Source organism: Pseudonaja textilis, chromosome Z (genome assembly GCF_049901715.1).
Source record: "Pseudonaja textilis isolate UNSWEBS1 chromosome Z, rPseTex1.2, whole genome shotgun sequence".
Classification (NCBI taxonomy): Eukaryota; Metazoa; Chordata; class Lepidosauria; order Squamata; family Elapidae; genus Pseudonaja; species Pseudonaja textilis.
Window position 1 is genome coordinate 108,901,482 of NC_142008.1, and position 17,118 is coordinate 108,918,599.

General features: G+C 35.9%; 1 protein-coding gene across 1 annotated transcript; it reads left to right on the top strand.

The window, feature by feature from the left end:
• The first annotated feature begins 1,850 nt into the window (after window positions 1-1,850).
• LOC113452186 (vomeronasal type-2 receptor 26-like) lies at window positions 1,851-14,435 on the top strand. Its single transcript, XM_087915364.1, has 5 exons — window positions 1,851-1,928; window positions 2,326-2,336; window positions 2,791-3,049; window positions 4,279-4,405; window positions 13,534-14,435. Exons 1-5 carry the CDS (start codon window positions 1,923-1,925, stop codon window positions 14,433-14,435), a joined length of 1,305 nt encoding a protein of 434 aa, XP_087771490.1. The 5' UTR covers window positions 1,851-1,922.
• The last annotated feature ends 2,683 nt before the right edge of the window (window positions 14,436-17,118 follow it).

Sequence of the window (17,118 nt, forward strand, 5' to 3'; positions counted from 1 at the left end):
CAAAGGACATATCAGGCTACAATGCTGTTTCTCTCATCAGTGGAGAGACTGATTCCCAATTACAGATGCAACATCCATAATAATTTACTATCTGTTGTTGGAGGATTGGATGCTGAAATTTCTCTTCATGTCTCTACCATCTTGGATATCTATAAAGTTCCACAGGTATTTTTTATTATGTACATGAATTTTAACATACATAAATCCTGTTAGGTAGTTTTAATTGCTACAGAACAAAATATTGTTGAATAATTTCTTAACATCGCTTTCAAGACAGTGTCACCTCTAATGTCTCATTCACACATAGCTCACCTTTTGCATGCTTTATTGTTAAGATTTGATCCTTCTTAAAATGAACACTTACATTCTATTTCTACAACATTATAAAAAATAGATGACCATGTGCTTTGGACATATTATGTTAATAAATAGTCTAAATTACATCCTTACATGACATATTGGTTCCACACTACACTTTATATTTCTGGAGCGCAAGGTAAGCAGAAAGGAGAAAGTGACAGAAAGGAAATAGTGGTTTTGGGGGGAACAAAATGCAGGAAATTGGGAATCAACGGGAACAGATCTGTAATACTCAGAACAGGAAGGCTGAAAGGAACATTCAACAAGTCAGACAAAGCAGGTAAAACTTAAAATGAGGTAGCAACAAAATATTGCTGGTTTTAATTTGGGTAAAAGCCAAATAGAAAATGAAAGCAGAATGCATCATTCCTTGCCTGTCAGGGAATATCTACAAATTTTACCAAAATAAGGAAGAAGGATCCATGTTCTTTCATGGATCATGAGCTCAAAAATATACTGAATCTCTCTAAATCATTTTTAATTCCAAAAACATTTCAGAATTTCCTAATGCAATTTAACATCATTGTGATGTTTGAAAGGATGTTCCAATGAAATCTAAATTGAAGCACCACCATAGGATTTATGATAAAATAATTCATACATTAAATACAGCAGGAACTGAAATAGGATTTCAACTAAGGTTGAAGGTTGCTTTATGTAAGCACTGGTAGGGTTCTTAAAATATTTTATCTACATTGTAAGGGTTCTATGCATGCTGTTGTTGTTTTTTCCTCACTTCTCTCTAGCTTATTTATGGCTCAGCTCCATTGATGAATGAACAATCTGCAGAATTCACTTTTTACCAGATGGTTCCCCCAGATCCACTTCAATATACAGGAATTGTCTCACTGCTCCTACATTTTAGGTGGACATGGATTGGGATCCTGACCATGGATGATGACCAAAGTGAAAAATTTGTACAAACTATGATTCCTGTTTTTTACAAAAGAGAGATTTGCTACTCTTTCATTGAAAAAATTGCCAAATTTAGTGATATAGATGGACTTTATGGTATGCTTCAGAAAGGAGTAAAAATCTATAATCAAGTCATGGGTAGTAACACCAATGCATTTGTGATCTATGGGGAATCCTTCACCATGATATTTTTGAGATGGTTGCAATATATACCAAGTATAGAAAATATAAGAATTAAAGCAAAAGGTATTGTGTGGATAATGACAGCCCAGGTAGAGCTGACTGCCTCAGCATTTCAACGTTCCTGGAGTACAGAAATAATCCATGGTGCCCTTTCTTTCTCAATGCCCTCTGCTTATCTATCAGAGTTTCGGTCATTTGTTGCAAAGCAAAACCCTATCTTAAGTAGAAATAAAAATGGATTTATCAGTCAATTTTGGCAAGATGCCTTCAACTGTGTATTCTCATATGAGGTTGTGAGTGATGTGCCTGAAGACATTTGTACTGGGACAGAGGATCTGAAGAGCCTTCCTGCCCCTATTTTTGAAATAGACATGACTGGCCATAGCTATAGTATCTACAACAGTATTTATGCAATAGCTCATGCTTTCCATGCCATATCCACATCTAGATATAAACACAGAGCAATGGGGGTCAGAAGAGGAGGAAAAAATCATAAACAAGATATCCTACAGGTAATACAGGTATTACAGGTAATCAATATCCTCATTTGCCAGAGCACCATGCATCTAAGTATGTTGGTAAGCCTGCATCTGCATTTCATCTGCTTTCCCATCTCCTGAATATGAAATAAAAGCTCATAGCTTTATCAGAATATTTCCTCTCCATCTGAATGTTTTACTTTAAATTCTATTAAGTTCCTCGGTATGAAGTTTGGGCACTTAAAGTTATATATAAAGTTATATATTTGTGAGCATAATAATGGAAAATCCTCTTGTTTTCCTTCTGAATCTCTCATGGAACTGTGTTTGTCTGTTATGCCTGTTTTGTATCTGTCTGTTTGTCTCTCTGACTCTGTGTGTGTGAGAGAAAGAAACAGAGAAATATGATAGCAGTGCTCCAATATTTGAAGGTCTCCTAAAAAGATGAGGGGGTCAAACTAGTTTCAAAAGCACCAATAGGCAAGTTGAGAATCAATGGATGGAAGCTAACCAAGGAGAGAAGCAATCTAGAACTGAAGAGAAATAAAGGAGAACAACCAACCAGTGGAACAACTTGCCTTCAGAAGTTGTAGGTGCTCCATCACTGGAGGCTTTAAAAAAGAGCCTGGAAAATCATTTATCTGAAATAGTATAGGATCTTTGGCTTGCATAGAAGACTGGCAAGGTCCCTTCCAACTCTATTGCCTCTATGTGTATGCAAGATTCAATTACAATAAATTACAGTAAAAGATATGAACAAAGAATGAAGTTGTATATCTTTTTTTTCTGCTATGAAAATTACCATCATGGGAATGAGTAATTTAATCTGCCAAAAACTCTTGCATTTTTATTTATATGGTTTAATTATTTATTTATTTGCTCAGCTTCATTACTTTCTAAGAAGAGTCTCTTTTAACAATAGTGCTGGGGACCAGATCTCCTTTGACCAAAATGGCATAATAAGAGCTGGGTTTGATATTATCAACTGGATTGCTTTCCCAAACAAATCATTTCATCGTGTAAAAGTTGGGAAGATGGATCACCTAGCTCCTCCAGATCAAGGTTTAACTATCAATGATGACCTCATTACATGGCACAATTTGTTCAACCAGGTAAGCTCCAGTTATAACACCTGGTTCTCAATTCTGACTTTTATTCTGGAATCAACTGAAGTGATTCACTTAACAACTGTAGCAACAGTTATTTCTGCCTTATTCAGAAATAGAAATTTTGTTCTCAGCTGTAATTGTAAGTAAAGGTTGAGCCTGTATGCAACATTGGTCAAACCAGAGTTTTTGCTTGATACAAGTAGAGTTAGTTATGACATGCTGATAAACTGATAGAGAACTAGTAAAATTTATATAGTGAAATTTATATATCTAAATTCTTTCCAGGATGTGGATTCTAAAGGAGATCATATAGATCAAGTGATTGCCTATATAAGAAATAATTCTGTCTAAATAAGAAATAATTGTGTCACTTTTGTGGCCTTTACTGATCATAGAAATCTAAGAATTTTAATACCTATGTCATTATTCCTAACCCACATCATACTGGCCAAGGAAGTTGAGTGTGGATTAGAACCTCAATAAAGAATTAGCAGCAAGTGGCCACTCTTAGTCATAGTCCAATTTTAAATGAAATTACCAGATTAAAAAGATTGAAGAGGTTAGGACATAATAAATAATACTAGATGCATGTGGCTTGAATTAAATGAACTCGCTGTAAAAGACACCATATTAGCATATTATTACATGAACCCTAAATACTCTAGTGAGATATAACAGTTACTATATTTCAGCATTAATACCCAAATCTTCATAATAGCACAGTTGACTTCAGGAGAGACCATTGGGGGAATATTAAAATAAGAGGACATCCATTAGTATCACTTACAACATTTAAGATGTCTGGCAGTATATGATAAAGTGTTTGGATGCTCTTAGCTAAATTGAGGCAGGTAATTCTCTTATTTATTTTATCCAACTTTCTTAAAGTAAGCACCTGCAAGATGGTAGCCTCTTCTACTTTATTTACAATAGCAATATTTTTGTTTCTACCTTTTGGAGTACAATATTTTATGGCCTCCTAAACGTTCTGCAAGTTACTGTTTAAGAAATGGAAGTTAACTCTTTTGTTGCAAGACAATAATTTTGTTAAAGAGCTATTTTACTATATTTTATTGCCTTTTCTGCTTCAAACAAATTAATGGGGGGAGTGGGTTTCAAAGTTTATTAATGTACAAATATAAGCAAAAGTGTTATGGACCAGAAAGAGATTAATGTGTGCATTAAATTGACAAAAATGAATGCCTTCTAGTGTTATCTTCTTTCATTTCTAGGTGCAGCCTATTTCTATCTGTACTGAGAGCTGTTATCCAGGTTTCAATAAGAAAGTCAAGGAAGGGAAGCCATTTTGCTGCTATGATTGCATTCCATGCCCAGATGGGAGCATTTCAACTGAGAATGGTAAAAAAATAATCATTTGATCTAGATTACCTGAAACAAATTTGCCTAAAATTGAAGTACATGTAGTCTTCAACTTATGATCACAACTTAAAAGTGCTCAATTTATGAGCCCGAAATTTCCATTGCTAAGCAAGACAGTTGTTAAATGAACTTTGCCCAATTTTATGACATTTCTTGCCACAATTGTTAAACAAATCGCTGCAGTTAAGTCAGTAACAAGATTGTTAAGTGAATCTGGCTTTACTTGTCAGAAGCTTAGAAAAGCTGATCACATGATCTCAGAATATTGTAACTGTCATGAATGCATGTCAGTTGCTGAGCATTTGAATTTTGATCATGTAACCACAGGTATGCCGCAATAATTGTGAATGTGAAAAATGGTCATAAATCAGTTTTTTCAATGCAGTTGTAATTTTGAATGGTCACTAAACAAATATTTGTAAGTCAAGGACTACCTGTATATTATGTTTTGAGTTACTCCAGATAGTAAGAAGCTGTGATACATTGATAAGGCATTTCTCAAAGTGTTCAATAGAAGTTCAAACATAATTTGCTCATGAATTATCAGTAGCTATTTCCTGCTTTAGAGAATCAATCTGTCTTTTTTAAAATTAACATCTGTCATTGAGGAATTTATGAAATATTCTTGCATATATGCTCCTCTCTGTAAACACTATTTAGATCATTTTTTGTTGTCTTTCTTCTTGACAGTTAACTGTTTGCATTCTAAAGTCCCAGAGTTTGGTGTCTTTATTTTCTAATACTTCGTCTATATTGTTGTTCCCACCAGTTCTTGTTTGCAAGCAAAAGATATTTCTTGAAAATATTCCTTTGAAGGTGTTGTTGATATTTTCATGTGTTTTTTCAAATCATTATTTTTTATCATGATAGAAATATTATCTACACACTGGATCCATATTTTGGGTTGTTTGCATGGGAATTTCTAGGCATTGCATTATGATCTCTGCTAGGAGTCTTGAGAATGGTGATCTCGTGTGTGATCCTACAATTTGTTGGTATATATTTCCATCCAACTGAAAGCAGGTGGTGAGGCAAAGGTTGATAAAATCCATGATACAGGGGATTTACATCTTAGTGCATTTGGTATATTTGGACACATGAAACTATCAACATCTTCAAAGGATATTGTCATCAGCAGAGGGAGTATCAAATCAGATAACAGATAATCAGAGTTGGAAGGAACCTTGTAGGTCATCTAGTCCAACCACCCGCCCAAGCGGGAGACCCTACACCATTTCTGACAAATGGCAGTCCAATCTCTTCTTGAAAGTCTCAAGTGATGGCGCTCCCACAACTTCCGAGGGCAAGCTGTTCCATTGGTTGATTGTTCTCACTGTCAGAAAGTTTCTCCTTATTTCCAGGTTCAATCTCTCCTTATTCAGTTTCCATCCATTATTCCTTGTCTGGTCTTTGGGTGCTTTAGAAAATAGCTTGACTCCTTCCTCCCTGTGGCAGATCCTCAAATATTGGAAGACTGCTATCATGGTCCTTCTCTTTACTAGACTAGCCAAGCCCAGTTCCTGCAACTCTTCATTGTATGTTTTAGCCTCCAGTCCTAATCATCCTGGTTGCTCTTCTCTGTACTTTTTCTAGAGTCTCAACATCTTTTTTATAATGTGGTGACCAAAACTGGATGCAGTACTCTAAGTGTGGTCTTACTAAGGTTTTTTAGAGTGGTATTAGTACTTCCCTTGATCTTAATTGTATCCCTCTGTTAATATAACTTAGGATTGCATTAGCTTTTTTGGCAGCTGCTGCACACTGCTGGCTCATATTTAACTGGTTGTCCACTAAGACTCCAAGATCCCTCTCACAGTTACTGCTATTGAGCCTGGTTTCACCCAGTTTATATGTGTACTTTTGATTTTTCTTGCCTAAGTGTAGGACTTTACTTTTCTCTACATTGAATTTCATTTTGTTAGATATGGCCCAGTGTTCTAGTCTGTCAAGATCCATCTGGATCTTGAGCCTATCTTCTGGGGTGTTAGCTATTCCTGCCAGCTTAGTATCATCTGCAAATTTGGTAAGTTCCCCTTCTATTCCCTCATCTAAGTTGTTCATGAAGATATTGAAGAGTACTGGGCCTAAAACGGAACCTTGTGGCACCCCACTGCTAACTTCCCTCCATGTAGACCCATAAGACCCATGTAGACCCATTAAGGACTACTTGTTGAGTACGGTTTGCCAGCCAGTTGCGAGTTCATCTAGTGGTGGTGCTATCTATTCCACTTTTTTCTAGCTTACTAAGAAGTAGGTTGTGGTCTACTTTGTTGAATGCCTTGCTGAAATCTAAATATATTATATCGACAGTATTTTGCTGGTCTACTAATTTAGTCACTGTGTTGAAGAATGAAATAAGATTGGTTTGGCATGATCTGTTCTTAAGAAACCGGTGCTGACTGCTAGTTATTACTTTACTTGTTTTTAGATGTTGGCAGATCTGTTTTTTTATTAACTTTTCCAGGTATTGGTGTTAGGCTGATTGGTCTAGACTCTATAGTTTCCTGAGTGTGGGGTTTTTTTTTTTTTTGAAGATGGGAACCACATCAGCTCTTTTCCAGTCCTCTCGGTACTCCACGATTTTTGAAAGATATGGTGCAGTGGTTCTGATATGACCTCTGCCAGCTCCTTTAAAACTCTGGGATGTAATCCATCAGGCCCCGGTGATTTGTGTTCATCAAGATCAGACAGGTGTTCTCTTACTATTTTTTTGCTTATTTTAACTTTTATTTCTGGTCTGTCTTTTACAGTTACCTTTTTGGTGGGTTGAGCTATAGTTTCTTTTTGCGTGAAGACAGATGCAAAGAATGAGTTAAGCAGTTCTGCTTTCTCTCTGTTGCCTGTTACTTCCTTGCCATCTTCTCTCTTTAGTGGACCAACTGTTTCCTTGATTTTTTTCTTGTTATTTATTTGTTGGAAGAAACTTTTTTAATTATCTTTGGCTTTTGTTGCAAGTCTTTGTTCATGTTGAGCCTTTGCTATCCTGACTTCGTCTTTGCAGATTCTGGCTATCTGCTGATATTCTGCCTTAGTTGTATGTCCTTCTTTCCATTTTTGGTACTTGTCCTTTTTTTCTTTCAATTTGCCAGAGAGATCTTTGTGCAGCCAAGCTGGTTTCTTCTTGGATTTCTTGTTTTTCTTTCTCAGTGGTATTGTGCTGGTCTGGGCTTCTATGATCATACTTTTTAGAGTTTCCCAAGGTTCTTGAGTTGTTTTCTCCTTTAGGATTTTCATCCATGGAATCTTTCCCAAGTTCTCTGAGTTTATTGAAATCAGCTCTTTTAAAATCCAAGACTCTGGTGTCATTATGTTCTATTGCTTGTGTTTGTGTTATGTTGAATTCTAGTATGACATGGTCACTCTCACCCAAGGTTCCTGCAGTTTCAACTCCCTCTATCACTTCTTCTCTGTTTGTAAGAATTAAGTCCAGTATGGCTGTCCCTCTAGTTTCACCCTCTACCTTTTGGACAACAAAGTTGTCAGCTAGGTTGGTTAGGAACTTATTTGATTGCTCACTTGGTGTAGAATTAGTTTTCCAATTGATATCAGGATAATTGAAGTCTCCCGTTATTATTGTTGTGTGTTTCCTGCATATGTTTGTTAGTTGGCTGGCAAAAAGGACATCTATATTTTCTGCTTGATTGGGTGGCCTATAATATACACCTATGGCCATGTCATTCTTTTTTTCTTTTATATTGACCCATATGCATTCTAGGAGGTTTTCATCTTTAGTTTCATGCATTTCTGTAGCAATATAGTGGTCCCTTACATACAGTGCAACTCCACCTCCACTTATCTGGGTTTTTTGAATAGTTTGTATCCTACCAGTATGTTCCAATCATGGGTTTCATCCCACCAAGTTTGTGTTATTCCAAATATATCATATTTACCTTCATGTATTCATAGTTCGAGTTCACCCTGTTTGTTCCCCAGTCTTTGCACAATTGTATATAGGCACTTGAGATCTTTATGTCTGACACTGTGTTTACTGTCTACATAACCTGTGTTGTGCCTGCCTGCCCCTACTTTCTTGCCACCTGTTTGATTAGTGCACATGGTATGGCACTCACTATTAAATGCTTGGTTTTGGTTGGCATCAAGGTTGATAATCTTACCTGCACAAACATCTATTTTGCATGCACTGGTATCCTTATTAGTTTTAGGTTGCTGGGAACAGAAATGTTCTGAATCCATTAATTCTCTGTCCCCACTGTTCAGTTTAAATGTTTATCCAGGAAAGCTGTGAATTTAATGCCAAGTAACTCAGTTCCTTTCTTTGATGGATGCCAACTATCTCTTTTGTACAGTTTTTCATTGGACCAGCTGCAGACATCATGACTAAAAAAACCAAAGTCTTCCCCTTTACACCACTCCTTTAGCCACACATTAAACTCTGCTACATGCTGGCCTTTCCCTTTCTGTTCCTTGTATACTGGTAGAACCTCTGAAAAGATAAGCCTACAGCTCCAGATTACTAAGTTCATACCCCAAGCTCTGGAAGTCTTTCTGAACAGAAAGTATATCCTTCTGGGACAGATCATTTGTACCAAGATGGATAATAGCATCAACATCACAGTCCTCGCTGGCATTATGACTATCTTAAGAATACGCTTCTTGTCTCTGCTGGAAGTCGCACCTGGTAGACACCCGACCTCTTTCAAAACCTCAGTATCCTTTCCTAAATTTACATCCCTTACAATTGAGTCCCCAACCAGAAGGTGGCTTCTCTTTTTGGATGCCTTGCTCTTCTTGTGTGACTGGTGCGTAATACCTGATTCACACTTTCTCCTTTCCAAAGTAAGTTCTTCTTCTAGGACCATGATCTCTGGTTTACTTGAGTTATCATTATCACAACTACCTTGACCTGTCACTTTAGTGTCCCTATTAAGGTCAGCAAGGGCACTGTATCTGTTATGCTGGGACACAGCAAAAGTTTTGTGTATATGGTCCACAGCTTTCACCCTGCCAGATCCCACGGTTGTCCTGCCCTTTTCCTGTAGGATCTTTGTGGTAGTGGGGGCTGGTAGCACGGCAGCTGAATAGATGGCTGGATTGGGCACCAAATTTCTGCTTGGAGAGCATAGATTAGAGATTCTAGATAGGTAATCTGTCCATGTAGACTGGTAACTTTTTTACAAAGAGGTCAGTATCCAAGTTTGAAAAGAGTCCTGCGAAAGACACTGTAAAACAAGTATTGCTCTAAACTAAGCCGGTCATTTTGAAATAAAATAAAATCACAATCTCAAGTGTGCTTACCCTAAATGTCTTATTGGTATTCTTGGTTTATACAGTAGTTATATTATTCGTGACCGCTATCTTTCTCCTTTCTACTCACCCTCTGCTTCCTTCACAAGCAGCCAGCAGCTCCTTCCACAATCTCTGGGAATTTGAAATGCAATGGAAGCAATTCCAACTGCCTCTCTCCTTTTTACTCACCCTCTGCTTCCTTCACAAGCAGCCAGCAACTTCTTCCACAATCTCTGGGAATTTGAAATGCAATCAGAAACACAAGTCTATCATAAAACCTGCTACACTAATCAAATGCTCCACAACTAAAATCACAACCCAAAACTACCACAAGACAACCTGTGTAAGAACTATTTAGATGAACCCAAATACATTGTAGCAACCCTAAACATCATAAAAAAACAGATCATTTCTACATCTTTCAATAAGATGTAGACTCATGCAACTTTATCAAAAGCTGCCTGACCATTTAACACACTACAGCACAATGAATACAATCTGTGAAAAAGGTAAGACTACCATACATGAAAACATTTCAGAAACAACCGATAGATGATTACAACCACATGGCATCATAGTAGTACACAAACAAACTAAAGCCCTCCAAAACATTTTTAGTAAACCAAAAGAACCAATAGACTAAGAAAAGAATACAGGAGGTATATACATACAATCCTGACATCGTATCTCCATACAGTATAAGGTTTGTAAGACAATCCTATATAGGACAAACAGGCAGAAGACTAGCAGAGCATATCCATGGAGACCAACTAGAAATCAGAAGACATGATGAAAACTTCTTAATTGCATGAGACATGTACAGACTTCACTGTAGTTTTAACTAGGAAACCATGAACATCCTAGAACAAGCCAAGTCCAAAAATGATAGAGAATTCCTGGACATACCTGAAAACTGACATTCAAATAAATCAGCCATTAACAGGCACATAGAGATACGCAACATCTGTTGTGTATTTCCATTCAAATTCCATTTCAAAAGGAATAATCAAAAAGCTAAAAGACCATACCATCTCTGTGCTATCAATCAACATCCAGAAGAGATTAACCCAATATTAATATTATACAAACAATTAATCAGGAAGCAATATCCCAAGCCAGGAACTACCAACTCTGACAATCAAACAGTAATCAATAGCATTGTAATATTGTTGCTGTTACCTAGTTTGATAATAAAATGCCTACAATAAAACAACCAAATTTAGAGAATACCAAGAACCCCATGGTTCAACCCTGAGCTACAAATATTCTTTTCTGACAGGGTCATTATTTTTCTGGACTCGCTATCCAGGGCTTCTAGTTCATATTTAATTTAGTCTATATATCCAGCTGTGTATTTAATATCTGAAATTGCTGAGGTGTTAATTGCCTTGATGATTTCTCTTTCATTGAATTTGAACACTGTTTCACTTTTCTGGTGTTGTAATGTGCCTGTGCTTCTACTCTTAATGTAGACAGATTCTTCATTTTAAATAAAATTCAAAAGATAAAAAGATAGTTCTTCCGGTTTGCAGGGCTTAAGAGGCAGGCAAGAATCTGCGATCATGCACGGTTTGTGCCTGGGCTTGCTGCTGGAGCACCCCAAGCCAGCTGGCTTCAGGACTAAGCCACCCCATAGAGGTGGTGAAGACGGGGGAGACCCAGCAGGGTTGAGGGAAGCTGCACCTCTCCTCCTCAGCTGGCTAAACTCCCTTTCCCGAAGGCGGTAAGAGCAGTAAGTGGTCAGAAATGGCCACCTCAAAGAAGCACTCAGCCAGAAAAGAAAGTGCAGGAGGAAGTTAAGAAGTGAAAGTTTTTGGCTGACCGGGACAAAAAGTAACATCTAAAGTACCCTGGAATTTAAATTTTACAAAAGATACATCGCTCCCAAAGAAGAGTCGGAAGCAGCAAACGAAAGTGAAAAGGGAAAGTTTTTTTTCCTTCACTCTACTTCCTCACGCTGACAACGAGAAGATCTGAATAAAGAAATCGGAAAAATCTGCTTTGGCACCAACAGGTAATTAAACTAGAAATATAATTAAATGCCAAAGGGACAATAAAGATTTCTGAACACTAAAAAATGGGAAGGGACAGGAAAAGAATAAGGGCAGGACTTGGAAGGAGGAGACTGCTTGGAATTCAAAAGAATTTAAAGTTAAATATTAACAAGGCTTCTAAAGGATACATTTTAACTGAAACTTTGCAACTAAATAGTAACCCCAAGAAGAGAAAGTGAAAAAAGAAGAAAGTGTTAAAAGAAACAGCTTGTGTGTAATTGGATTGTTTGGTGACTTTGGGACTTTTGGAAACCATATTTGAATGACTAAAAACAATTGGGTGCTTGTTTTTTTTAAAAAAACTCTACAATGGCATCACCTCTGGATGAACCGAATGAACTGGATGAACTGAAAATCGAATTTAAAAAATATAAAGAAGAGGAACAAGAAGGGAAGGGCTCCTTTGGTTCCATTTTTCAAATCTTAGAAATGGTGATTGGTGTCTACAAGAAACAACAAGAAAAGACTGCGCAACAAGAAGATTGGGACAAAGAAGAAGTCATTTTTAATGAACAAGTAATTCTATCTGGGAAAGAAAAAGGAAAGGGGGGAAAGAGAATAGAGAATCTAAGACCTAAAAAAACAGCCAAAAAAAGGGAAGAAAAATGTGAAAAGGGATATAATGTTGGAAAGCAACAGAAAAGAGGAATACAGAAGAGGGAAATGGAGGTGGAGAGACAGTGGGGTAAAAAGGGGAGAGAGAAGAAAGGAAGGAAGGAAGGAAGGGAAGAGAAGTTACAAAGGTCTGGAGCAAGATGTAAAGAAACAGGATTTATTCAGAGATAATGGGTGAAAATTTAACTGAAAAAGGGATTCTGTAAAGGTACATAAAATTGTATTGTTATATTTGTAATAGAAATAATGTTAGAAAACTGGAAACAACATATGATTAAAAAGTGGAATAAAATAGTGTAATTTAGTGAAACTTTTGTGAATAAAATAAATGAAATGAATTAAATGAGAGAATTGAACTAGGAAGGAATGGGAACATTTTAACTACTCAACGTCTTATAAAATATAAGTGAAGTGGAGGGAAGTAATTACGGAAAGTTTATAAGTGTTTCCATAGAAGTATGATACTTATTTGAAAAGTAATGTGTAAAATGTTCAAGATTTAAATGAATATTAATATTAATGATAGAATTGAATTGGTATGGATTGTTGTTTTAATTATGTTATATATTTATAATTTTTTTCTTTTTTTAAAATACATTGTGTAGTTTTAGAATGTACCAAGCAGAATCTGAATGGAAGTTGTGTATTATATTAAGTGTTATAATTTTAGAGGAAAGATATAAAGGCGTCATACTCTAATCAGTGATCACAGGAGAAATTTTGCTTAATGAGAAAAGATAATAGACAGCTGAAACAGGACAGACAAAGAATATAAGTATGATGATTTGAATTGAGATGAAATAAATAAAATAAAATTTAAAAAGTTGAAAGTGGGGAGAAGTTATATAGAAAATGTAGAATGGTAATAAGATATGGAATGGAATATAAAAATTAGCATGAATTTGAATTTGTGTCTGCACGAAGAGATGTAACCCAGGATCAGGCTGCTTTCAAAAAAGATGTTTTATGTTTTTATGTTCTATGTTTTATTTGTTTATGTTTGTTTTTAAAAATCAATAAAAAAATTTAAAAAAAGATAGTTAAATTGTTCAAATTTTATCAAAAATCAGTGAGTTTGAAGACTTTCTAGAAACCTTATTTTTGTTTTAAAAGTTGGTTTATCACTATGATAGTATTCATATTCATGACATGCTTGCAAAATAAACATAAAATCTTTTCTTCCTTTTTTAGACAAAAATGAATGCTTTAAATGCAAAGATGACTATTATCCCAACACAAGAAAAGACTTCTGTGTTCCAAAAATTGTCAGTTTCTTGACTTACAAAGAACCTTTAGGGTTGAGTTTAGCCTGTCTTGCACATTCTTTTACCCTAGTCACAGTTCTGGTGCTAGGAATATTTGTAAAGAACCATAACACTCCCATTGTCATAGCCAACAACCGGGATCTGAGCTATATTCTCCTCATCTCCCTCCTGCTCTGCTTCCTTTCATTGCTACTATTCATTGGCCAGCCTGGAAAGGTGACCTGTCTTCTCCGACAAACAACTTTTGGAATGGTTTTCTCAGTGGCCATTTCTTCTATCTTGGCAAAAACCATCACAGTGATTATAGCATTTATGGCTACCAAACCAGGTTCCAGGATGAGGAAATGGGTGGGGAAGAAATTAACCAATTCCATTGTTGTTTCCTGCTCCCTGATCCAAGCAAGCATCTGTATTTTGTGGTTATCAATGGCTCCCCCTTTCCCAGATGTTGATATGGTCTCAGTGCCTGAAAAAATTGTACTACAATGTAATGAAGGCTCTGTGGTCATGTTTTATTGTGTCCTTGGCTATATGGGTTTCCTGGCTCTTATCAGCTTCACTACAGCTTTCCTTGCTAGGAAATTACCGGACAGTTTCAATGAAGCTAAGTTCATCACATTCAGCATGTTGGTCTTCTGCAGTGTTTGGTTGTCCTTTGTCCCAGCATATTTAAGCTCCAAGGGAAAATACACGGTGGCTGTTGAGATCTTTTCCATCTTAGCCTCCGGTGCTGGGCTTCTCAGTTGCATCTTTTTGCCAAAATGCTATGTCATTGTGTTGCGACCAGAATTGAATAACAGGGAACAATTAATTAGAAGAAAAGAATGATAAAAATCATTTGTTATATTTTTGATCAATCTTCTAGGAATAGAATTCTGTTTCTGTATTCATAGTAGAAGATTTTGGAAAATGAGTACTTTTAACTACTTCTCTCTATATATTTTGCCAACTCTATCCCTATTCATTCACTGAAATTTTGATTTCTGTGTCTAAATTATTAAACTTAAGTTGTGGACCAGTTCTCTAAAATGATCTAGGAATGGACCAAGATTAGAGAGAAAATTCTGATAGGTGTTCTAATATCTGTTAAATTGTAATGCATTTCCTGGTCCCTATTGTAGTATTAACATGGTCTCCTCCTTTTTGGTCTTATGTATTGTTCTGAAAACCCCCAATTAATATGCAATAAACTTAGATAATTAAAAAAAAGTATTGGTCTTAAATGTATTTTGTAGTTCTAACACTGTCTAACAGAAAGAAAAACAAAAGAGGCAGTCACTCCTGGTTGGTATTGGGATGGTTAACTCACCATCTACTGTATTGGCAACACCAGAAATGATGAATACAAAGTCCAAAAGAAACGAGAATTACTGGTAGGAAGTAATGGCAAGCAAGATGTGCAACAGAATTACAACTTATTTGTAATAACACAAATGCATTTTTCCTTGTGCATGAAAAAACTATTGTATGTTTGGCTAATGAAATATATCAGTAAAGTGTCCCCATAGACCCTAAGTTGTACTTAAACTTATCAACTTTAAGATCTCCACACTTTTGTTCTACTTTTCTACCAACTTAACTGCAGAAGATATAATGGCTAATGGTAGGTTAGAAAAAGCCCTTCAGGAGCCAACAGTTAAGGACAACAGCACACTGCAATCTTCAATTGAAAAATGTAGTACCTTAGTATAATAATCACTACCAAATTCTGAATTTCAAAAAAATCCAATAAATGACACATAAAATAACTCTCATAAATGTTCTAGTAGAAACTAACCAAGTAGAAATCCAAGTACGATTTCTATATTGCCAAAGTGATAAGATTTTGTTTCCACTTTTAGTGAATGGTTTGACTTTCTTTTCTTGTTCCTATTGTTTGATCGCTGCTTTAGTTCTGGGTACAATACAATACTCTTAGCATTTTATTTAATAACCAAAACCCTCCTTGAATTCTTGTTTTTCTTCCTCTCTGTTTCTTCTGAAAATTATGTCATCTGAAAGATTTCCTTTGCATCATCTTCTTTTCCTATTTATTTTGTGGCAAAAATTATCGTGGTGATCCTAGCATTCATAGCCATCAAACCAGGATCTATAGTGAGGCAGTAGATAATGGAAAAAATTGACAATTTATATTGTTCTTTCCTGTTTCCTCAAGTAATTCTACTGCATGTTTGTCCATTTTTCTTTCGATCCCAAATGTCAGTGCAATACTCTACCTTTTTCTGTCAGAAAACTATCTGACACTTTCAATGAAGGCAATATTTGGATACTTTGCAAAGCTAACTTATGCTTTGTTCTAACCTATTAGAAGAGCAAGTGGAAAATACATGATTGATATTTTGTCCATCTCAACGTCAAGGTCAGGGATAGTTGGCTGCTCTTCTACCTAAATTATGCATTATGATATAACATGAATAAAGAAGAATAGATTCATGTAAATAAATATTTATCCTTTATCAAAAATGCTCATATAAGAAAGTCTGTGTAGTAGCAGCACTTTCTCATATTTGCCTATGTCTTTTAATTATGCATGTTCAAATTTTGTTCATATTTAAAAGAGGAACTCTAAGGAAGATCACAGCTGATAGAACATTGGGATTTTAAAGAAATAGTTGTGGAAGAAAATGATAACCCACTCTCCTTAGATTGGACTGACCTCCAAGGTCCCTTCCAACTCTATAATTCTATGCTCTATGTTCCTATTATGGCCAAGAACAATATATTTCAGATTTATTTGTTTGGTTTTTACATTTAAATGATTCTCCTCTTGTTATACATATCTTCACAAGACAGCAAAGACAAAGCCAATCATAAGAAAACAAAACAATTTTAAAACAACCCAAAACAAGATCTGCTGGCACTTTGATGTAACCATACCTAAACACCTTCTCCAAATGAAGGGAAACACATCAAGACAAACTCCAAATCCCAACCATCTATCTACCAACTTTCATGATGTGGCCCTCAACCTTCTCAAATATGCTTATTTGTGGTCCTTCAACTGGCATAAAAATGCCATTTTGAATTAGGCCAAAATAGCCTTTCCTATCTGACTAGAAAAGATAATACTTGCTAAACTATAAGAAATACAGCTCCTCTAGCAATTCTTTAGGGAATCAAGCCAAGTTATAATATACTTACCTTCCTATTCGGGAGTCTAAATGACTACATTTAATTAACTTTTTTCAAATCCCTGTGGATTTCACTGCCCAATTACAAAACTAATTGTGAGATAATTGCTTCTTCACCTTTGAAATATATCGAGATATATATGTATATATATAAATAACAATATCATTTAGAGGAGGGAGAGGGTGGGAGTACAGTCAGGTAAGTTCAACTATATCTATAAAGATAGTCTAAGGTTCAGATGTGTCTAGCAGATGAGAGTCTTTCAAGTGAAGCAGTGTAAATCACAAGAATGTTAAAAGCTATGCCTTAGGAGAGAGGAAAAAACACAGGATTCTTGACTAATGCATTATCCTGAGAATGGCAATTTTATTGGTCCTAC